Raw genomic sequence first — 21,254 nt, forward strand, 5'->3', positions numbered from 1 at the left:
TGCGACTATATAAAAAAATGTAGAGGAACTTTGTGTTCGGATGTCTTTGAGTTTTTTTTGTTTTGTTTTTGTTTTGCATCAAAAATCAGGTAAGATAATTATTCCTCGGAATGCATGGAGTGATTTATCATATTAAAGCCTTTTCAGTCGTGATTTGAACGAATTTAAAACATGTTTGAATAAAAAAATCTACTGTCGGGCTAAACCTGTTTTAAATTTTTAGTTTTTCGTCTATTTGCTAGCGAGTAAATCGACCGAGTATCGTCCGTAATGTATAAAAATTGCTAATTAAGGCTAAAAATTACTTGATTTTACTTAAAGAACATATTATTTTGTTGGACGCTTTGCTTAGCGCTTCTCTCACAACAAAAAGTATTTCGAAAAAACTTTTGTCACATCTTGAAATCATTTTTTTTGCTGTGAGCATTTTTTTTTCTAATGTTGCTCTTAGTGTTTGATTTACTCGTACAATTTGTAATTTTTCTTGCTTTGACTTCTTATTCCTTCTTTGTTTTCTTGTTTCGCTTTGAAAAAATTCTTCGGTCCAAATTGTTTCGGCCTATTTTTATCGGCTTAATGACTCACTTTTTGGGTAAATTCAAGGGTAACAAAATTTAGTTTTTCTCAGAAACTTCTGCTGATTTGTATCAATTGAAAGATCCCCTACTCCCCTGTTTCAATTGAAAGGGTATCAATTGAAAGATATCCTAGTCCCCTGTTTGCCTGTATACTCCCCTAGAGTCTTTATTTACTTGATATCTGTCTACAGCCTTCGAAAAAGTCTGTTGGGAAATATTTGACCCATCGTTTTAATTTTTTTTTCCTTTTCTCGAAAAGTTCCCGTCTCAAATCTGAGTTTTTGCTTTCATCGAACAGAGTGGCTTCAAAAAGCTCACTGCATAAACGGCTGCAACTTTTTTTGTACACAAAGTTATGGCCCTCGGAATAGTCAAGTTTTTGGTTTTAACCATTTTTTAAAAACATTTTGACCCTTCTCGAGAGCTATCCTTGTCAAATTTTAGATTTCGGGTTCAATCGAAATTTAAATTTGAGTGAATCCCTTCTGCATAGGCGGCTACGCGCTATTTTTTTGCTTAAAAATCTATGATTCTCCGAAATGTCAAATTGTTGAAGAGCTGACCGTTTTTTTAGACTTTTCTCGGTAACTATCCTGCCAAATCTAGTATCATAGGTTTAATCGAAACAACAAGTTTGGTGAAGCCTACCTATATAACTGGCTCTGCCCAGTTATTGTAAGAAAAAGTTATGGCCTTCAAAAACCTCGAAGTTTTAAAACTTTGACTGTTATTTTTAGCAAATGTTCTGACTTTACGCAAAAATTACAGTACGTGTTTAAGCGATATAAACTTGCTTTTAGCAGAAAAAAATGTTATGGATTGTAGAAAGTCTTTTGATCGTCTTGTAGAACTTTTGACCGTTTTTGAAACTTTTCGAATTTCCTTAAAATTTATAAAGTCAAATCTGAAATACACAATTTGACGGAAAGAAACGGTTCCAATAATGGCTCCTGCAGAAAGGGCGGCTTGTCATTTTTTTTGTTAGAGAAATGTTATCTGCATGGAAAAATTTTTCTGCATGAAATGTTATCTGCATGATTACCTCTAAATTGTTTTTACACCTCTCACTTATTTCACGAAAGAAACAACTAAGGTTTTGGACAAAAACTAGTTTTAAAATCACATTTTTGTGCCGCATCAGTATAGCAAATTCATTCAAAATTGAACTCATATCTTCAGCTTTAGCTGGGTCCTTAATAGTTTTTTATCTTGAAATTTTTGATTCACCTATTTTTTTTTTCAACATGAAATTTTTTTGCGTTTTACGTTTTTGTTCCGACTTTCGATACGAAAGTAACGGAATATTTGTGCTCGGCGTGGGTTTTTTTTCTTCAGACATATTTCGACTTTTTAACCAGCCATTTTTGACAATTTTTTATATCATTGAAAAAGTATTGTTGTCTTGAGCTCAAATTTGAAAAGATATTTCACCTGTGATTAATTTTAGTGAAGTTACGAGGGTTTAAAGATTGCCATTTTGGCCAATTTGGGACAATTAACGCGCGATATATTTCGCGCTATTAACGCGTAAGCGGAGAATTAATCCGTCTTAATAAGCGTTCCAAATTAGTTGAAAGAAGCTTATTCGCTATAATTGATTTGTTACAAGGAGCGAAATCTATCCTTTTGTACTTTATTTGGCGTGTTTTATTTCATTTATTTTTTTAAATGGTATTACTGCTCTATAAACCTTAAAAAGCAGTCGGAACATTCAGGGCTTTGCCCTGATACGAGCAGTCTTGTTTATGTTTGTGTTGTATCGCTGAATTTGCGCGCGTTCATTGAATTTCTACACGTAGATTAAACTCTATCATCACACGACGTGCAAGAAAACACACCAACTTGAAAATGTGGTTTCCGAAAATGTGGTCAGAACTTTCCTTGGACTATGCAGTTGGTTAAACGGTTGTCGCTAGTCGGTGGCAGTTCGAAACCTAGGCTTATTCAATTTGTAAAGTCGCTTTTTGGGAATAAATTTTCTGAATAGTTTCCAAAACTTGGAAGGCCATTGTTTGTTTCTTTCTTTTGAGTAATGATGAGCAAATAAGCGAAGTTTTGCTGAGTTTATGCCTGGTCAATTGGCAGAGGAAAAGCGTGCAGAATTTTCATGGGCAGAATTTTTTTTCTGCAGTTTCACTGTTGATTAAGTCCAATCCTAAGTTAAAATGTTACTCTTGTGCTAAGCTTACAGTTGGAAAATTAGTTTCCAATATTCGTTAAGTCTTTTCCCGACCAAAATTCTTTGTATCTACTGGAAGCTTTAATTCTCGCTTAGTCAGATGCCAAGATGACAAGATGAACAGCCGAGTTTAATAGTAAAATAAATAGATTACGATGCAGATCGCTGTTTATTTCAAGCGTCAACAAACAGTGGGAAGACTGATTCAGAATGTATTGATTTTTTTCCTCGTTTTTGTTGCAGGAAACAATCTTAAAATGCTCTAATAAGCAGAGAAGTGCAATCATATATTATTGTACTCAGACGCGGATCTAAGATTGTCTGAAGGGGTTTTCAAAATTTTTTCCCAAAACACTATGAAGATCTTTTTTTTTGAGAAAATTTTCTGGGCACTTTTTGAAAGGTGTTTTTTTTCTGAAGTTTGCGCCATTTAAAATAAGTCTATGTTGTCGTCCACGGCACTTTGGGAAATATTTTAGGCTCGGTTGGTCGAAAACGGATGTCGTAAAATAGTACAAAAGGGACCCTTGGGGTGATCACGGTGTCGAATCCCTGGTTGAAAGAGCGTCCGCATTTTTGATTCTGTACAAATATTCGTTTAATATTCGTTTAATTAGTTGCTTAATCGTTTTTTTAACTGTCTGCCGGCTAGTTTTTTTTTATTACCTAAGAAAATACTTCAAAAAAAAAGTGGCGGAGTAAATCCAGCTTTACCAAAGATACACACAGGTAACAAAGTTAAACTAAACGTTACTTGCTTTCAAAAAGTTGTTGAGAGGTATTGATATTTAGATTGCTGGTGGAATAACAAAAATAATCAAACTAATCTGGATTGTATTTCAGAAACCAAATTAATACTTAATTTAGAATAAATGTAACATCAACATATTGATGTCCAGTTACAAAACAATGTGACATTCATTCGAGTTTTAGCCAATCTCAAGTTGTGCTTAAATCCTATGTTTTCTTAAAACTACATTTAGAATCTGAATAAAGACATCACGAGCTTTTGCTATCATTTTTAGATAGATTTGAAATTGATCAGAAGAACGCAATAAAAAATGAAATTCGAACATCTAATTTCAACAATTTTATTTTACAAGAATCAAATTAACTGTTATTAGTCATAATTCAACCAATAAACTTGCGCAAACTGTATAACTGTGTTTCAGTTTCTGAAAGATCTGGCTTTTATATTAATGTTCTTACATTTAACTTTATCTAGAAGGTTGAGTAAAAATTTAAATTAGCAGGCAACATTTAACAGATCTGATCTCAAGTTTTCAACGGGGTGTAAAAGTTTTTTTAAATGTCTCTCACTATTACAAATTGATGTAAATGATAATTAAAGATAGAGTCGAATGAATTCGTCCACTGGCTCCTTGCACAGATGACAGCGTCTGTGTCCAGGGGCGGAGGAGAGGTTTAAGATCTTCTCGGCACAGTCCTGACAGAGCAGGTGGCCACAGCGGAAGGAGACCCACTGGACGTCCTCTGACTCGAAACAGAGGGGACACTCTCGCACTTGGGCAGTGGAGTGAGTTGGGCTGGTGGCGGCAGAAGAGTCTAAAGATACCTCAGTTTTATGGGTCTGATTGAGGAGCCTATTGCAAATAAAAATAAAGAACAATGCAAAATTCCGTCAAAAACTGAAGCATGTCTTGTTAATGTTAGTGTGACGCATCTTGCTTCAATGTTCAACGTAATTTTGCAGCTTGTGGTCAAGTGCTCTGATGTCTTGAAAGGCTCATCTTGACCGTGTCAGTCAAACATGCTATCACATTGATCATTGATGTATGTTGCGTTTGTCTATGTGCTTTATACATGATACTAATCATAGCAATAGTTTTTTTCGAGCCAATAGAACATTGTGCATCGGGTATAATAAATAGATCAATTGGAAACGATCCGAGAATTCTTCTCCGATAGGTTTAACTCAAACACGTCCGGCGATGCCACTGGAAAAATGAAGGTTTGGTTAGTAATAAAAATATCGGTCCATACAATACTCAAGTCTCTAGTTTCCTCGCGAAAAGGTGCTTTAGGTGTGTACCTTCTTCTGTCTCATTGCTCTCGTTCTCATTTTCTGAGGCACTGATTTGGAATGCCATGAATGTGTTGAGTGCATCTAGCAGCATGTGTGCCACCTGCTCTCCAGAGCATGGCCACTGGTGCAAGTGTTTGGCAAAGTACTCCATCTCAACGCCGTCATCATATTTCACTCCCACAAGTGCATACTCACCCTCGCCCTCCACTGAAGTGACCTCTCCCTTCTGCAATTAACAGATGCATAAACAACTTTTTCTTTCAAATCTAGCTGAGTATCGTTCGGCAGTAAAAAAAAATCCTGAGGTAAAAATTGTTGTGATTGGAAGATAGTGTTCTTCTTGGGCAAGAAATTACTGATCCGCTATTCTTATTGCTGAGACCAGACCACCGAAGGTGAGGAGGAACTGAAGATTCGAGGTTCGAAAACAAAACTTGAGTTTCTTACCTTTTTGAAAGCTTTGGGCTGACACGAGCAGACTGGCTTTAACCTTCTGATCTGTTTATTCTTGTACAGAGGCTGATCTAGGATTTTCTCGAGAGAGGGCGGATTTTCCAAAGTTTTCGAAAATTTTGTCGACATTTTTTTAGGTCGACCAAATTGATTATTCGAGCTCTCCCAAAGCACTAAAAAGTCCCTGATTTGGCCTAATTTTCTGTTCCGCAGGGAAAATTTTGAAAAAATTGGCCAAAAAAGGCGTTTTTAAGCACTTTTTGGAAAATTTGGACCAAAAAATCGTGTTTTCGGCATGCGACCCCCTTTCTCAAAATTAATATACTTGGGCGCTTAAAGCAACTTTAAAATAGATTCCAGAGGGCCGTAAATGAATGTCGGCAAAAAGTACCAAAGAAGAACCCAAAGAAAAACCAAATCCTTGTTTGGGTGCGTACGCCTCCCCCCTCGCTACATCTGCTGCTATTTTGAAACAAACCTGACCTCAAAAATCTTCTGCTTCAATTGATGAAATCCCCTCATCATGTGACCCCTGGGAAGTACCACTTTCATCAACTCAATGGGAAGAACACATACTACGTCGTCGTCTTCATCAAAACTGTTGTCATTATGCAGTTTGACAGCAGCCGGGTTGATCACGAATGGCTCCTTTGCCTGTGGGAACAACACTACCAAGTCGTCTTTCTTGTGACCCCTTGTACTGTCAGTGAATATTTTCACCACAGTCCCTGTCTCTTCCACCAAGTCACTCATACTCTCGTTCCATCCCCCATGTTCTTTCTGCAAACCCTTGAAGCTTGCTAGAGATTCGCTGACCTCCACTTTGTCGCCCAGTCTGAATGGTTGTCGACTGGCCACTTTGAAGAGAAGGCGCGCATTTAGAAACACTTCTGAGACGACACCTAAATAATTGACCATTCCTGTTTTTTTTCTAAGCTCTCCCAAATCACTATAAAGGCGTTTTCAGGCACTTTTCGAAGAATATTGACCAAAAAGTCGTGTTTTTTGGCGTGCCCGTCTTCCTCGAAATTAGTACATATCGGCGCCAGAGGTGCCTTTAGAAAAAGTTAAGGGAGAGTCGGCCAAAAATGGATGTCTTTAATTATCAATTTGGGTAATTTTTAGGTTGGAAGGGTTAGGAGTTCCTGAAAGGAGAAGGCCTCCGCCCCTGCTTGCATCTCTGCAAATATCTTTTTGACGTTCTTCGCTATCCCGCCAAGCGTTTTGAGTTTGACGATCTGTTAACAAAAAATTGAACTATGAAACAAAGAAGGAAATATACTGGCCTATTCGTTTGCGCTTTGATTGACTTTCTGCTCATAATTGTTTAAAAAGTGAAACTAGAGTAATGTGACCTTGTGAGAGACTGAATCTGACAGCGATGTCAACCATGGTGGTGATTTTGGTGACCTTGCCCTTCTTGCCCAGCAGGAGAGAGAGATTGGAGGGGATTGGCAGCTTCACCTCCTCCTGCAGAGTCTGCACCAACTCAGTGTCATTCACAATCATCACCTCATCCCCCACCATGATCACTGGCTGCATACACCTGCCAGCGCAGCAGCAAACATTAGGTAGATTGATGCACAATCATTTCTCATATTTGAGCATCTCGTCATTTTTTGCAAGTAAAAAGCACGAACGCATGCAATATTTTTTTGTTAGGTTGGTTTTGGTTGAGTTATTTCTCAACATAATTTCAAAGAACGGTCATCTGATTGATTTGAGCTTTTTGCAAATTTTGAAGTTAACTCGGCACCTTTAGCCTGATAAAAAAAATTAAATACAGTCAGAGGCGGATCTAGGATTTTCTCGAAGTGGGGGCTGGGGGTGGGGGGTTGCGGATTTTGTCAACTTTTTTTCTAACCAAATTTTGTAGACTTTTTTTTAGGTCGACCACATTAAGATTAAGACCATTTATCCACATGGGAAAGGACCAACACAAGAGCTGTACAGCTCATCACGGCGAACCGCAGTTGTGCCCCTGTTTAAGAACTACTTGCTATTTTTTTGGTTATTTTCTCTGGGCTGGGTAATGTTGCTTTACCCTTAAGCAACGAGCACGGATCATGGTGGGCCTCGAACATCAGACCTTTCGAATGATTTTTCGAGCTCTCCCAAAGCAGTAAAAGGTCCCTGTTTTGGCCTAACTTTCTGCGCCGCAGGAAAATTTTTGAAAAAACAAGCCAAAAAAGGCGTTTTATGCACTTTTCGGCGCGCGCTTTTTTTCTCGTTTTTTCTGCGCGCACTCCCTCCCAAAAACATTATAGATTGGCGCTGAAGGCGCCTTTAGAAAATTTTAAGGGTCCGTCACCAAATATGGGTATCTCAAAATAGTGCAAAGGGATGACCCTTTGGGTTGGGAGGTAGTCGAATCCTTGATGGGTGGGCGAAACCTTGGGCCCCAGTTCCGCAAAACAAGTTACACCATATTAATTTACCTGAAATTCTAAGCAATTTTCGTCCATCATTTTTTGTGTAAAGTCCATTCAATTTGAGAAAACATTTTTTATTTTTTCAAGTCTTATTCGTTTTGTCCGGATAATTCAAATGAGCACTGTAGAACATACGAAACGTATTTAAAAAGTTAGTTGTTCTCTCTTCTCACTTTTTGAGTCGGTCGAAGGATATCTGTTCACAGGTTGTGGTCATGTCCCCACTCCTCACTACCACAGTGAAGTCTTCGCCACTGCCATGGCACTTGCGCACCACTCCCCTCTTGTCATACAAGGTGATACCCTCACTACTCGAGTCACTATCTCCCCCATCTAGAAAACAGAAGAAAGATATCACAGCATCTAAGACCGATAAGTTCCAAAAATAATATTTTTTGTAGATTTAATACGAAGAAATGCTCACCCTGTGAGGCTATCTTGACGTGGTCTCCCACCCCAATAATGACAGAGTCTCCCTCCACCCTGGTGAGTGCTCCTGCGTACACGTGCCACTCATCGCCCACATTGTCATCTCCCCTCCCCGAAATGACCACTCCCCCGTTGCCATTGAAACCTAAGCACAGCGAAGCTACTCTGAGGAACATTTGAAAAATTTGCAAACAGTCGAAATCTTTCGAAAGTTAATTCCTCTTCCGTATAATTCCCTGCTTGTTCCGGGAACAAACTTGAGTTTCTCCCAGAGAGCCGAATAGAGATTGAATTTTCAATTCTGTCTGTTCCCTAGCTGGGAAAGCAAGTCATTACAGAAAATCTTCTAAAAAAATCTGACACTTATTTTGCGAGATCGTCATCCCTTCTCACCAAATAGTCTAAAACATTAACTCGCTGCTGCTTGTTGCAATGCACTGAACTTGCGCGTTTTGCGCTCTCGTCTGTGAGGGTGGCAGAAAAATGGAGTTTTGTCAAGCAAACAACATACTCTACAAATCTGTAAGGAAGTGAACTATCTTTGTCATTGAGCCTTAACGATTTCCAGACTCCTTCCCACTTGGTCTTAAGGTGAGGTAGTTTTGTTTTGTTCTCGCTCAAAAGGCAGAGTTCTTACGAATTGGTCCCGCAAATGATAAATAAAGTTACTGTTACGGATGGCGTGCCTGCATGGAAGCGGTTGTCGGCAGAGCTCTGAGGAGAGGAGTGGAGAGGAGCTGCAGATATTCGCTTTAACCTTTCGATATCAAAACTTTTGGTTATTTTTGCCTTTACCCTAAGCACATCAGAGCGGGCTTATCACAACCCGAGTTTACACGTGCGTTGACTGAGTGTTTGCAGAGAAACCTTCACCTGAGCCTCATTGGCGGCGGAAAAGAAAACAGGAAACAGATATACACCACTGACTCTGTATTGTACACTGAATATTTTTTCATCTCTAAAAGCTGCATGGAAAAATATCAGAATCTTTTGCAAGTCTAGCAGATTTGAAATTTATCATTGCTTCAAGTTCGGCTGGAAATGAGCAACTTTTTAGCTCCATGATTTTCATTCGTAGCGATTTAAGAAATCGTGTGGGCCCTCAAAAGGTGTCTAAGTTGGCATTCTGCCTCAGTGTTTTGGAGAACAAATCATAATTTTGAGTTGTGTCTTCAACGATACGTTTTGAAACAAAGCAAAAGTTTTAGTTTGCCGGATGTTTTTATCATGGGTGAAAAACACTGTTTTAAATCCTTTTTCAACTAATAAAAAACAAAAATAAAACAACAACCCTGCTGAAATTGCTAAGTAAACACACTATATAACTAAAAACATGAGTGTAAACGAATATGCAAAGAAGAGGGGTTGGTTTGAGTGGCACTGCTGTGACCTACCCTTGACCACGGAGACTGATCCGATTATGCCTGCCATGCGGTCATTCCAGCCCCCGTACTCCTCCTGCATCAACTGCATCGTCTCCGGGTCCTCACTGCACGTCACGTAGTCACCCGGGTACAGTCCGTTGCGAGGCTCAAGAGAAGAGTCACTGCTGGACGACTGGTAATCAAATAGGAGAATCAGACGGCTCTGTTTTTTGAAGATCAAAAATTGACTATAACTAAAGGTGATTCTTCGAGCAAGAGTCTGGCTGCCTTAAAATACCTCGTCAGGGTTTTTAAATATATTTCATAAGGGGTGATTAAATTGTCTTACTCGAAGAAAACCAGGAGAAAACCAGGAGATAGATGAGTCCTGTTAACAAAACTGTTTACAGGAAAGAAAGTCTTTCTTTCCTGTAAACAGTTTTGTTAACAGGACTCATCTATCTCCTGGTTTTCTGTTGCAATTACTGCCACAAACACACTTTGAGCATGTTGGCTGTTTTAATAATGTCCGGCCTATTGGAAATTTGTTTTTTTTTCGGCTTAATGGGTTGCGGCATATATTATATACACTTAGTAGCCTCATATTGCTTACTTTGATGAGCGAAAAAAGTTTTTGTATGCGTGTGTGTATTTTGAGGGGAAAGAAACTTTAAATTTCTTTGATATGCTGATATATTTGTATTAGGATTGGATTGGAGTTAATTACATGTAAGTAAGATGCGATACTACAATTCAATCCTTTCGTTGTGATTTCGTCATTTTATCTCTCACCTGAGCTCTAGCTAGTGTCGCCACGGTGGGTTCCCTGGCTAGAGTGGGCGGGCCAGCTGGGGCGGAGGAGGAGGAGGAGGAGGAGGGTAGATGGAGTGCCCGCACCAAGTGGGATGAATGGAATGGCACACTCTTCCCGTCTGCAGCATACTTCACTGTCACTGTGGCATTTTCACCACTCCCATTCACCGAACTCACCTTCCCACTCTAGCAAAAACAAACGATCGATTTGGCGCAATCAATATACAGTCAGCTGTCGTCTCTAAAAATATTTTGAAGCTTAATGCTCATACGGCTTTCAAAACTAGTTCTTGTTGTGCCCAATTGCTGCAGGTAGCAAAAGGGTCTTATATTTCGGAGAGAAATAGTAAACTTTAAATATCAGTTAAACCAGAATGCGCAGTTTGTTAATTCAATGGGCTAAATAACTGGCCCACGCTTTGGATCGCAAGTAAGACAATTTAAGTTGACCAAATTGATTTTCAGTGCTCTCCAAACGCCCAATCAAACGCTCCTTCCAAAAAAAAACACTTATTGGCGCTAAAGTAGCTTTCGGAACAATCCAGCCTCTTACTCACTAAATCCTCTACCAACATTCTATTGAACTAACTTGAACAAATTTTAACCTACTTGATTCTGTTTATTGGCGAGGTTTGAGGTTGTGTACGATGACAATTTTCGGGTTAATTTTGTCATGGCAGTCGAGTCCAACACAAAAGACACATCATCTCCTGATTTGAACGTCTCCACAAACTTAGTCACACTTCTCGGGTTCACGACAATTTGGTCAGCGACTCCAAAGAAACGAAGACCGAGATCTCCGTGGCTCTCGTTTTCAACAGTGACTCCCCTCCGTATTTCGGCGACCACGCCCACTTTTCCGGCGAAGCGGGCCATGTTTTCGTTCCAGCCCCCGTGGAAACTCTGGTTGGCCTCGAATCGATGAAGGTCAATGGTTACTTTCACTTTGTCTCCTGTCATGTACTCTATCTCTTCGGATACTTTTTCCAATAGGCTGCTGTTGATCATGAAATCAACTTTGTTGCCTAAAATTGGGAAAAGCTTTAAATTTTGTACTACAAAAAATGAACCATTTTATTTTTAAACAAAATTAATAATTTATTACACTAAAATGATAGGTTAATTGTAAAATAAAAACTGTACTCGCCTACCAGTTGGAATTCAACCTTGCAGCCTACGAATGGTCTGTAGTTGATCACGTGACCTGTTCTGCCCAGAATGAGTTCCATGGCCTCTGTGTATGAGCCGTGGCCCTCCTGCATGTGCATCACTGTCTGCATATGGTCCAGCACCTTCACCTGGTCCCCTATCTCCAACACTGGATTCTTTACCCTAGTATTAAAAAGTCTTCGTTCTGGTCTTTGGGGCAAACTACAATTATGAATTTTTTTTTGCAAATTGAAAAAAAAACAGTGACTGTTTTTTTTCCTGAAACCATCCAGATACAGTTTTATAGATGTAAAAGACACTTTTAGTAATTGTGGAACAAAGTCACTTGAACACTTGAACATTTCAATGAATAGAAATACCTTGTTGTTAAATACTTTTTATCTTTATATGTAAATGAGTTTTTTTTTGTACTCTGCGCTGCAGTTTCAATCTATAGCACTTCATTTTTTAAACCATTTCATTATTTTAGGACTTGTTCATAGGGAATCCAGAGAATACTGAACTACTCGTCATACCAAAAAATCAAGACTGAAAATTTGGCTGCAGAATGTGACAATCATAGGTGAAAACAGTGAAGTTAAAAGAAATGTCAAAAACTCTGCGGAATACGTAATTATGATTCATCTGAAAACGCTGCTCATTTAGCTAGCTCTCTTGCTATTTCAAGACTGGGTTACAGTAACGGCCTCTGCCTATTTTGGTTTGACTGCTGATTAGATTTAAAAGTTTGAGCGCACTAAAAATACAGCTGCTCTGAGTTATGACCGATGGGTATAACTCATAGAGTAATTTCGGATAGGGTACACCGTCTGCTCGTCACGCTATCTTATTTTCGGCCGGATAGATTCGTGCAACTTCTTAGTCTAATACCGATCCTAATCTTACTCTTATACTATCTAGTCTCAGGTTGTTTAACTAGTCTCTGCTAGGCTCAATAGATCTAGGGTACACTGGTTTATTGCGGTTGCTGAAGTCTTCTTGGAGAGTCAACTAATTTCTAAGTTAAATTCAAATCTCTCTGGTGCTGAAATTACAAGTAATTTCAGCACTTACAAATAAGTGGATTGTTAGTCAGATGGATCATGATTGGTTAATATTAAATACTTTACATTGGTAAAATATCTAATTTATCCAATCATAAAATGTAGTTTAGATCAGGTTCCACCCATCCGGGTTTTACAGAGTTTTTTAGAATAGTCTTTCTGCAATTCAAAGGATGGATGATGGACGTTGGTATTTGGCGAACATCTTATTTCTTCTGGGCTTTCTTATTAGAGAAGTCCCAGATTCAATCGTTGTGTCTTCTCAAGACAACGACTGGGTCTTTGCAACAAACTCAAATCTGATTTCAGAATGGTTGGCTATGTCAGGTTTTTCTGTTTCATTAATGAGAACTTCTTTGTGTTTTGATCTTGTCTAGGAATGGCGTGGAGATTGTGCATGGAGGGGATGCCTGATTACTCGGATCTGTACGTATACTTGAACATCGAGGTGGTCATTGGTCTAGTTCAATGAAGTCCTTTTCTGCGAAGTCAAGTCGTACTCTAAATCCTTTGAGTTGTGATTGTGGGCGGCATATTGATTGTAGTTGGCCATTCTTTCTCGAGTGTAGTGGGGTCGTTTTGTCTTTGGATGTTCGTCCTTGGTGTTGTATTCTGATCTATGTATTGCATAATGTAATTTACATTTTATAAAACTTTTATTAGTTTAATATCTTTTAATTATGATTTTAGTTAGTTGTTTTCACAAAAGCTTTTTGTTTTAGTTCAGTTATTTTGAAGAGTTACTCACCCTTGAGTAGCTCTTATTAAAAATAGGAGTGTGGTCACAAAGCGTGGATGTAGCGCGGTGGGTTAGGCCGGCTATAGAGCATGCTCAGGACGTCCTTCCTGGTGGGTTAGGCCAGGAGTGGGAGTATGATTGCATGCGGTTTTTGTGAGAGGTCCTGTTATGTGACAACGTTTTATGTTGGGTTTGTTGTGGTTTTTCTTATGTTTTGTTAGTTGTGTCCTTTTTTCAAAAATCAAATTGTTTGTGGTATGGGTTTGTCTTTCGACTTTTTTGTGTTTTATTATTTCTTTCTTAGACTTTATAATAGTCTTCAAAAGAATAAATTATCCAGTTTTAAACTGGGTTAATCCGGTTTGGGTACCGTTGGTTTCCTTTTCTTAGTCATGCTGTTATGCTATGTGTTGTGGTGTTTAGTAAGCTGCATTGGTTAGTTTTGTTTAGTATATAATTCCTTTCCAACCGGGTTAAAGGAAAGTTTGAAACTTGTTATCGTGTGTTAGAGTTGTTGAGTTGTCAAAGCTTGAAACTGAAATTCATTATTTAAACAATTCTTCGTGGGCGAGCTGTGCGAGTTTGGATAGAATTCTTGTGCGAGTGAATGAAAATATCAAAAGGTTAGTACTGCATTTGCTTCTTATTAATTTACTACATAGAATTTTTAATTTTACTACTAGTTGTTGGGGAAAATTAAGTTACAAATTTTCATTATTTTTAGATTTACTGCTTGTGGGGGAAAAATTTATAAATTAAATTACTGCATTGGTATTATATTTATTTAATTATTTGATGAAAAAAAAATTAATAGAGTTTTAAACAGTTTGAAGAAGTTTTCAATTTTTTATTTTCTTTTGTGAATTTTTCAGATGATCGTTGGGTGAAGGCTAAAATTCTAAAGAAAACATGGATAAAGAATGGTGAGTTTCTAATATTTTAATTAGTTAGTAATATGTATAATTCATACTTACCTGTTAGTCGTCGGGGAAGAAACCGTGGTGGAAGATGTCGTGGATGAGATCTGAAGTTGTTAGTAATTTAGCTAAAATGCGGATGATATTTTTAGTTTGAAGTAGTGGCCAAAGCAATTGAAGTGCTTTAATGGTGGTTAGTTCTTCAGTGCCAACTGCAAATTCATAAGGTGTGTTTTGGATTAGATTATATAATTTGTGATTGAATTTAGTGTTATGGATGAATTCTAAAATGGGGATTTCTATAGGTTGTACAAACTCGTGTGGGATAAGGAAGGGTCGGGATTCTTCTGCGTTGAAGGTCTTGGTGATGGGACAAAAAATATACATTTGGGTTATGGGATCATAATTTCGAAGAATACCATGAAGGTTAGTATCTTTAATGCAATATGTGAAGTTAAGAAAGAATGGTGAGGTGTATTTGGAATTGATGAATTGAAAACGATGGTGTGGTTGTCTGGAGGGAGTGTGTAGGTCGAAGTGATTTTGGATAAAACGATAATAAGTATGTGTGTGTTTGTTTAGTGCGCAACATAATATCGTGTGAGCAGTGCAAATCTCTTTCATGTGGTGCAAGGAAATGAAAGGTTAGTGAAAATATTTGGAAGCGTTCTTTAAAACTTTCGTAGGCTTGTGTGTCTGTTAGTGCTTCTGAAATAATGTGGTCAAACTTGCGATCGAAGATATTTAGTGTAAATACATATGGTGTTTTAATGAAAAATTTCTCGGTGATTTGTGGGTTAGCGAAGTGATCGTCGTCTAATAATTGATCTTGGTTAGTTCTGATGATGTTATGATCGTAATATTCTAGTGTAAATTCATTTGCTCGGGGTGCAGTGTGTGTTTTTAGTGATTTTTTATATCCAATGTAAGTAAATTGTCTAGGTGTTAGTGGTGTAGTGAGTCGATATAGCATGTCCTTATTTCGTTCTATATCGATGTGAGTGTTAGATAAAGGTAAGCAAAGGGGATTAGTAAAATGATAATATGAGGTCCAAGGAAGGGTAGGCATTAAAACGTGTTCGTCTACAAAGTTACGTGTCTCGTTAGTGTCGTGAGGGGTGTTTAAGGTGTATTGTGGAAATGAGGGTAAGGTGATAGCTAAAAATTCTTTTGTGTTAGTGTGTTTTGGATGGTTGATATATTCACGGGCTGTTCCTGGTTTCGCTGGGAAAGGATGGTTGGGGAACTTTCTTTTAAAAGTGCGGTAAGGTCTATTAGTGCTGAGTGAAGATTCAGTAGATGTGGATGATGGTGCTAATGATTCAGTATAAATTGAAGAGGCTGTAGGGGTAGGAGGGTTGGATGAATCTATTGTGGATGAGATTTGGTTTATGGTTGGGATGTCAAGGTGATAGGGTTGTTGTTGTAGGGTAATGAAGTTATCTAGTTCTGGGGAGATTCGGGGGGTATCTGGAGAATGAGATGATTGGTCTGAGTGAAGTGAGGAATAGGTTGGAGTGACTTGGGAAGCATAAGAGGGTGTAGAATTGGATGGGTCAGGGTTATTTGGTAATATGGGTTGAAAAGGGGGTTGGGAAAAAATTGAGGGGTTGGTGGGAAAATTATTGGATGGAGATGGTTCAGAGTCGGCAAATTCATCGGGGGTTTCAATATTCGGGTTATTGAGTTGTGATGTGGAGTATAAAACTGAGGTGTGTGAATTAGTGTCGGAATTCATGCCTGATGTTACATTACTGGTTGGGAAATCGGGTGGCGGGAAAGCAAAAAGTGGTATTATTGTAATGGGAGTAGTGAGGTTGGTTGGGTGGGATTTTGAACGGTGTAGGGATCCAAGTTGTCGGCTCATCGTGGGCTAAAAAAATTATTATTTTGAGACTGAAAAGCGGTGGTATGGGGTTGTTCTATAATTTGTTCATAAGTATTGTCATCTTGTGAGTGGTGTGGCATTATATGTTGGATGGGACTTTGTGATATAGTTGGTCTAAAATTTTGATTATGTGTTATGGCTAAATTTCGAAAATTACGTGGGACTAGGGATAATGGATGGTTATGTGGTAGGGGTGGTAACTGTGGTGCTGTTGGTGTTGTATCTACATTGTTATGTTCTTCGTCGTATGTGTTCTGTCTTGCTGCTATTTTTGTGTTATATTCTTTTATTTGTGCGTCTAAAAGAGTTTTGTTTATAGATGTAGAAAATATTCCAAAAAATCCTGCAAATAGTATGCGTGCTACACTTGCTTGTCTATTGACTTGTGTGTGTTAGCACATGTGTTATAGATTCCTTTTAAGAGTGAAAAAAGAAATCCAATAAAGTTAAACATTGCGTATAAAATAGTCAGTTTTTCTAAGATGTAGTAGGGCCATCCTAGAAAATCAAGAATTTCATTCTTGAGTGTAACAAAGCTAAAAATATTGATAGGTGATATATCTTGGGGACGGTATTTTTCACCGTTTAGATATATATAATCTTTAATGTCTTTAAAATATCCGCTATAGTCTTGCGTATAGATGTCAGCAAATCCTGCGGTTTCGGCAAGTTTGCGTAAGTTTTGGTCAATTGATTGTCTTTGTATTGTGTCCATTTGTGTTAATAATTCTTGGAATTGTTGTGTTCTAATGTGATGTTGAATATCTGATTTTGAGTATATTCCTATTGATTGTAAGTCTATATTTGGGTTTCGAGCGATAGCGCGAATGCTTTCTGGTGAAAATTTTTTGAGTGATTGCATTAATGTGGGATATGGGGTGAGAAGGTAATATTTATCTTCATCAGGGTTTAGCTGTACTACGTTGTGGCTATTTTCTGATCCACGTGGGACTGCGGTATCCCAGAAATAGGTTCTTCGTGAAAGTGTGTCAACGAAATTTACTTTATTCTTATAAAAGATAGGGATTCTTTTATAGCATCGTTTATCTTCAAAAACGTATAGTGGTGATACTTTTTTAGTACAAGTATAAAACCAAAAGATGTTTCCTTCATAGTCTAAAAAATTTGATCTATTTCCTGATAGTAAATATCCTGCATAGGGTATTTTTAATGCTGCTAGTGCGAGTGATTGTAATATTTGTGTTCTTTCTAATTCGCATAGTTGGTGTAGTGTTTCTAATTCGGAGAGTGACATTTCTTGAAAAATTCGGCTAATCGTGTAGTCTAGTTTCATATCCAAGTGAATATCATAGTGGATATTACCAAAATATGTACTATTCATTAGGGATAGTTCTTGTAAACGTGTGCTGTGATCGTCTTGGGGCTTTAAATGTCCACCAGGTTGACCTGTATACTTTTGAAAATGAACTGGTATGTATGATGTTCCTTCATTTGGAGGATGACTTGTGGCGTATGGGTCAACTTTTAGTTTTCCAGTGGTCATGTCGAATCCATTTTCGTATTCAACTAATATTTCAGAGTATTGTGTTTTGTGGAGTGGGTTTCTGTATTTACATGCAAGTTCTGTTTCTTGATATATTTGAAAACGTGTTAATTTATTTTCTATATTATGAATGTTTCTAAAATTAGAACTTATTTTTCGTAATGGATTTACTTGTTCATATGGTATTGATTGTATAAAATATTTTTCGTGAAATTTTATCATACGAGCGTGTATTTTTGCTACTTGAAATGTTGTACATGTGTCTTCGGGGAACCAAACAATTGTTGCTTGTGTTCTTGTTGTAGGGTCGCAATAACCTTGGTCGTTTTTACAAGGTAATCTAATTCCTTGATAGATCATTGTGTTGTCTGATAAATCTCGTGTGAGTTGTATTTTTTCGAGTTGTATTTTCCAATCGAAAAACATGATCTCTTGGTATCCTTTGTTTTTTGTGTCTGCTTTGCAGTTTGATGGGTCATTTATACCAATGTGTGGTATCCAGTGTTTATCGTGTATATCATAAGTTAATCGTCCGTGTGCGCCGTTATATGGGTACTTTTAATCTAGTTTTATATGTCCTTGATATCTTTCAAGTTCTGCTTGATGTACAGAATCTGAAAAAACTTGGAAATATACTAACTTTCTATCTGTGTTTTTATTTTTTGTGATGTTTAGTCGGAGTAACTCGTTTTTACAATCTTCGGGATTGAGATGTAAAAGTCGTTCTATATTACTCTGGTAGAATGATTCATGGTCAAGTCGGTTTTTATTTCCGTTTGAGACTTGTGAACAATGTACTTTCTTTTCAGAAAATGTTGCTGTGAATTTATATCCTATAACTGTAGTTGCTCGGGCTTTTGAATAAAGTGTTGTTATTACATTTGTAGTTTGTATGGCTTGGGGTTCTGTTTCGCATTGTGATACTTGATTTATTGCATACTTGTGTAGTGTTTTTTGTTCGTTTTCTTCACAATCGTAATGTGTTACTAATAAATCTTGGGGTCCTGTGCGGGGAGAAGGGTTTATGTTTTGATTTGAGATTACTAGAAAAAGGAGTTGGAGAAAAATTAATAGTTTTAGAATATACATGTAATCCTGCGTATGGGTTATAAAATGTGATGTAACCAATTGTCTTTTTGGTATATCTGTCGTATTTATATATTACTTCAGTGGTTATAAATGGTGGTGGTAGTGATTGAGCTGTTATGTTTGGTGGGTTTAATGGGTAGGGATGTTGAGTAATGTTGTTTAATTTAACTGTGATTTCAAACTTTAATTGTAAACTGTTTTGTTGCAGTATTTGGATATTGTGATCACGGATTTCGTCGTGAATGTCTTGCCGGTATTGTAATCTATTAAGTGCCCAGTTGTGAAGGCGATTACTTTCTAGATGTTGTCCAAATAATGGTGGAGGGGCTGTAAATGTATTCCAATCTAGTCTTAAAGGGATATTTGTTGATGATTGTTCTCTATATCTGGCGTCGAGATTATTTGGAAAATTTAAGTTAAAAGGTGGTGGTGAAATCTGGCTTATTGATGGTAGTGATAATGTTTCTGGTAGTGATGAGGATGTTGTTGTATCCGTAGAAATATCTATCGGATCATTGTCTAAATTTAGTTCACCTTGTGTAAATGAATGTGTTGTCCAATATGGTAGTCGTGATGCCTGGTTTGGGGGGTTAAAGGGATTTTCACGTATTTGTTCAGATGTTGGTGTTGAACCTAAATAATCTGATGGTAAGCTTGAGGTGCTACGTTGTGAAAGAAGCTTAGGGGTTTCTGGTAATATACCAATGGGGTTTTCTGGAGTGTTTTGTGATGGGGATTGAGGTATTTCAAAATGAACTCGGGGAGTTTGAAAATTTCTGTTTCGTCGAGGATGTATAATTTGTCTATTTATTTCGACTGTATTTTGGTTTTGACTAGGATTTCTTATTCTACTTAATTCTTGTGGTAGTGTTGGGTATAAGTTATATGTTGGTTCACTTAGAGGTGCTTGTCGTTGAACTGGTTCTAGTGGTTCTGATAAACGAGCGTGTCGTTCTTCAAAAGTGTATGGGTTATCTTGAAAGGAAATTCGTGTAGATGTTTGAGGATTTTGGGTAGTTGGTGTTGTTGGGTTATCTTGGGATGATGTCGGTGAAGACTGACTTTGTGACTGTTGGGTAGCAATTTTTGATAGCTTTTTGGTCTATTCTTTTAGTGAAAAAGTTTATGTTTATTATAGTATTCTTCTAAGAAAAGAATTAGGAGGATTGTTGCTAGAGCGAATGTGATGATTGCTTTCTTTATACATTTGCATATTGTCAAAATGAGGGATGATAGAAATGTTATGAAAGTTACGAATAGTAGAAAAATATCAGTTCTACTGAAAATAGTTCGTATCATTTAGACAAGTTGAATAAATCGTACCTGTGGATATAATCAAGGGTTTTTGAAAGTTGGAGAAATAGTTCGAATATAGTGTAGAAAATTAAAAAAAATATTACAAAAAATGATTAAGATTATTAGAAAAGGTTCAAGGATATCAAAAAGAAATATTATGAAAGTTTTAAGTATCGTAAAAAATTGTTTGAGGTTTGTGATAATTTTAGTGACTGTTTGATAGAAGAGCATTTAAGAAATGACTTCGTGATCGAATATTTTTTGTTGTTTGGGGCAATTTTCAAGTGTGGTCGGATTATTTATTAGTTTTTTGACAAGTGGGTTGAGTTTTGTAAAAAATTGTTGGGGGCAATTTTTATGGTGATCGGGAGGTCTTCTTTGTCTTTATTTTCATTTGTCAAATGATCTGGGGTATTTTTGAGATTTTTATACTTTAGGCTAAATAAAATGGTCGTTCTTTTACTTTAGGCTAATTTAACATATTTGTTTGGGGGATATTTGAGGTCTGAGTTGGGGAAATATTGTTGATCTTTGGTTTATTAGATAAGGGAGGGTTATGATATTATGGTGATATTTATTTTAGTTGTCAAGTTGGAGTGGTTTGCTTATTTTTGACCTGGAGGTCGTAGAGTTACAGTTATAGATATGCCTGGAGTTTAATATTTTTCGTCTAGTTGGTTTGTGTTAAAGTTATAGAAGGTGACGGATTGGATGAATCCTATTGGCTAATTATGAACTAGAATCGCTGCTTGTTTGTCGGCATGTTATTTTGAAAAATGAAAGTGTAAAATGTTTCAGAGGTGCAAAGATTATTAAATGTAGAATTAAAGTTGTTTTTGAAATTCAACTTTCTTTAATATTTTAGATTGTGGGATGAATAATTTATAATTTTTACGTGGTTGATTTCTAAGTCGTGAAGACTCTCTATGTTCTGATTTGTCGATTTGTTCTTGGGGTATTGTTTGTTCTGTCATTTTTCTACTTTTTCTTTCTTTTTGAGATGTATTTTGATCTAGCTTTTTTGTATTGTTTTTTGTGGTGGTTGATTTTGTATTTTGATTTCCGAGGTGAATATCATTTTGTTCCTTTGTTGTATTTTCCGTATGTGGGTCATTTTGAATAACTTGTAAACCTGTAAAAGAATATAATTGAGTTAGTTCGCGGAGTGCGTATTCTTTTGGATAATAAGGTAATAGGTTATTTCGGTGTTGAACGATTTCTTTTTTGTCTGAGTCGGTGATTTTATATGTGACGTCAGTGGGTTTTGCAGTTATTTGGTATGGTCCTTTACGAAGGGGTTGTAATTTTTTTGA

At 37.2% G+C, this 21,254-nt stretch overlaps 1 protein-coding gene across 1 annotated transcript in view; it reads right to left on the reverse strand.

Annotated features, from left to right (window-relative positions):
- Window positions 1-3,894: 3,894 nt before the first annotated feature.
- LOC134850927 (uncharacterized) overlaps window positions 3,895-21,254 on the reverse strand; it is a 41,582-nt gene continuing 24,222 nt past the window's right edge. Inside the window, exons 4-13 of the mRNA XM_063866743.1 lie at window positions 11,443-11,627; window positions 10,905-11,320; window positions 10,275-10,481; window positions 9,513-9,675; window positions 8,114-8,263; window positions 7,863-8,022; window positions 6,613-6,803; window positions 5,741-6,159; window positions 4,811-5,030; window positions 3,895-4,323 (exon numbers count right to left, since the gene is read on the reverse strand). Of these exons, the coding sequence (XP_063722813.1) occupies window positions 4,103-4,323; window positions 4,811-5,030; window positions 5,741-6,159; window positions 6,613-6,803; window positions 7,863-8,022; window positions 8,114-8,263; window positions 9,513-9,675; window positions 10,275-10,481; window positions 10,905-11,320; window positions 11,443-11,627 (2,332 nt within the window). The 3' untranslated portion in view covers window positions 3,895-4,102. The remainder of the gene's footprint in view (window positions 4,324-4,810; window positions 5,031-5,740; window positions 6,160-6,612; window positions 6,804-7,862; window positions 8,023-8,113; window positions 8,264-9,512; window positions 9,676-10,274; window positions 10,482-10,904; window positions 11,321-11,442; window positions 11,628-21,254) is intronic.

This window comes from Symsagittifera roscoffensis, chromosome 7 (assembly GCF_963678635.1).
Source record: "Symsagittifera roscoffensis chromosome 7, txSymRosc1.1, whole genome shotgun sequence".
NCBI classification, from domain to species: Eukaryota; Metazoa; Xenacoelomorpha; order Acoela; family Convolutidae; genus Symsagittifera; species Symsagittifera roscoffensis.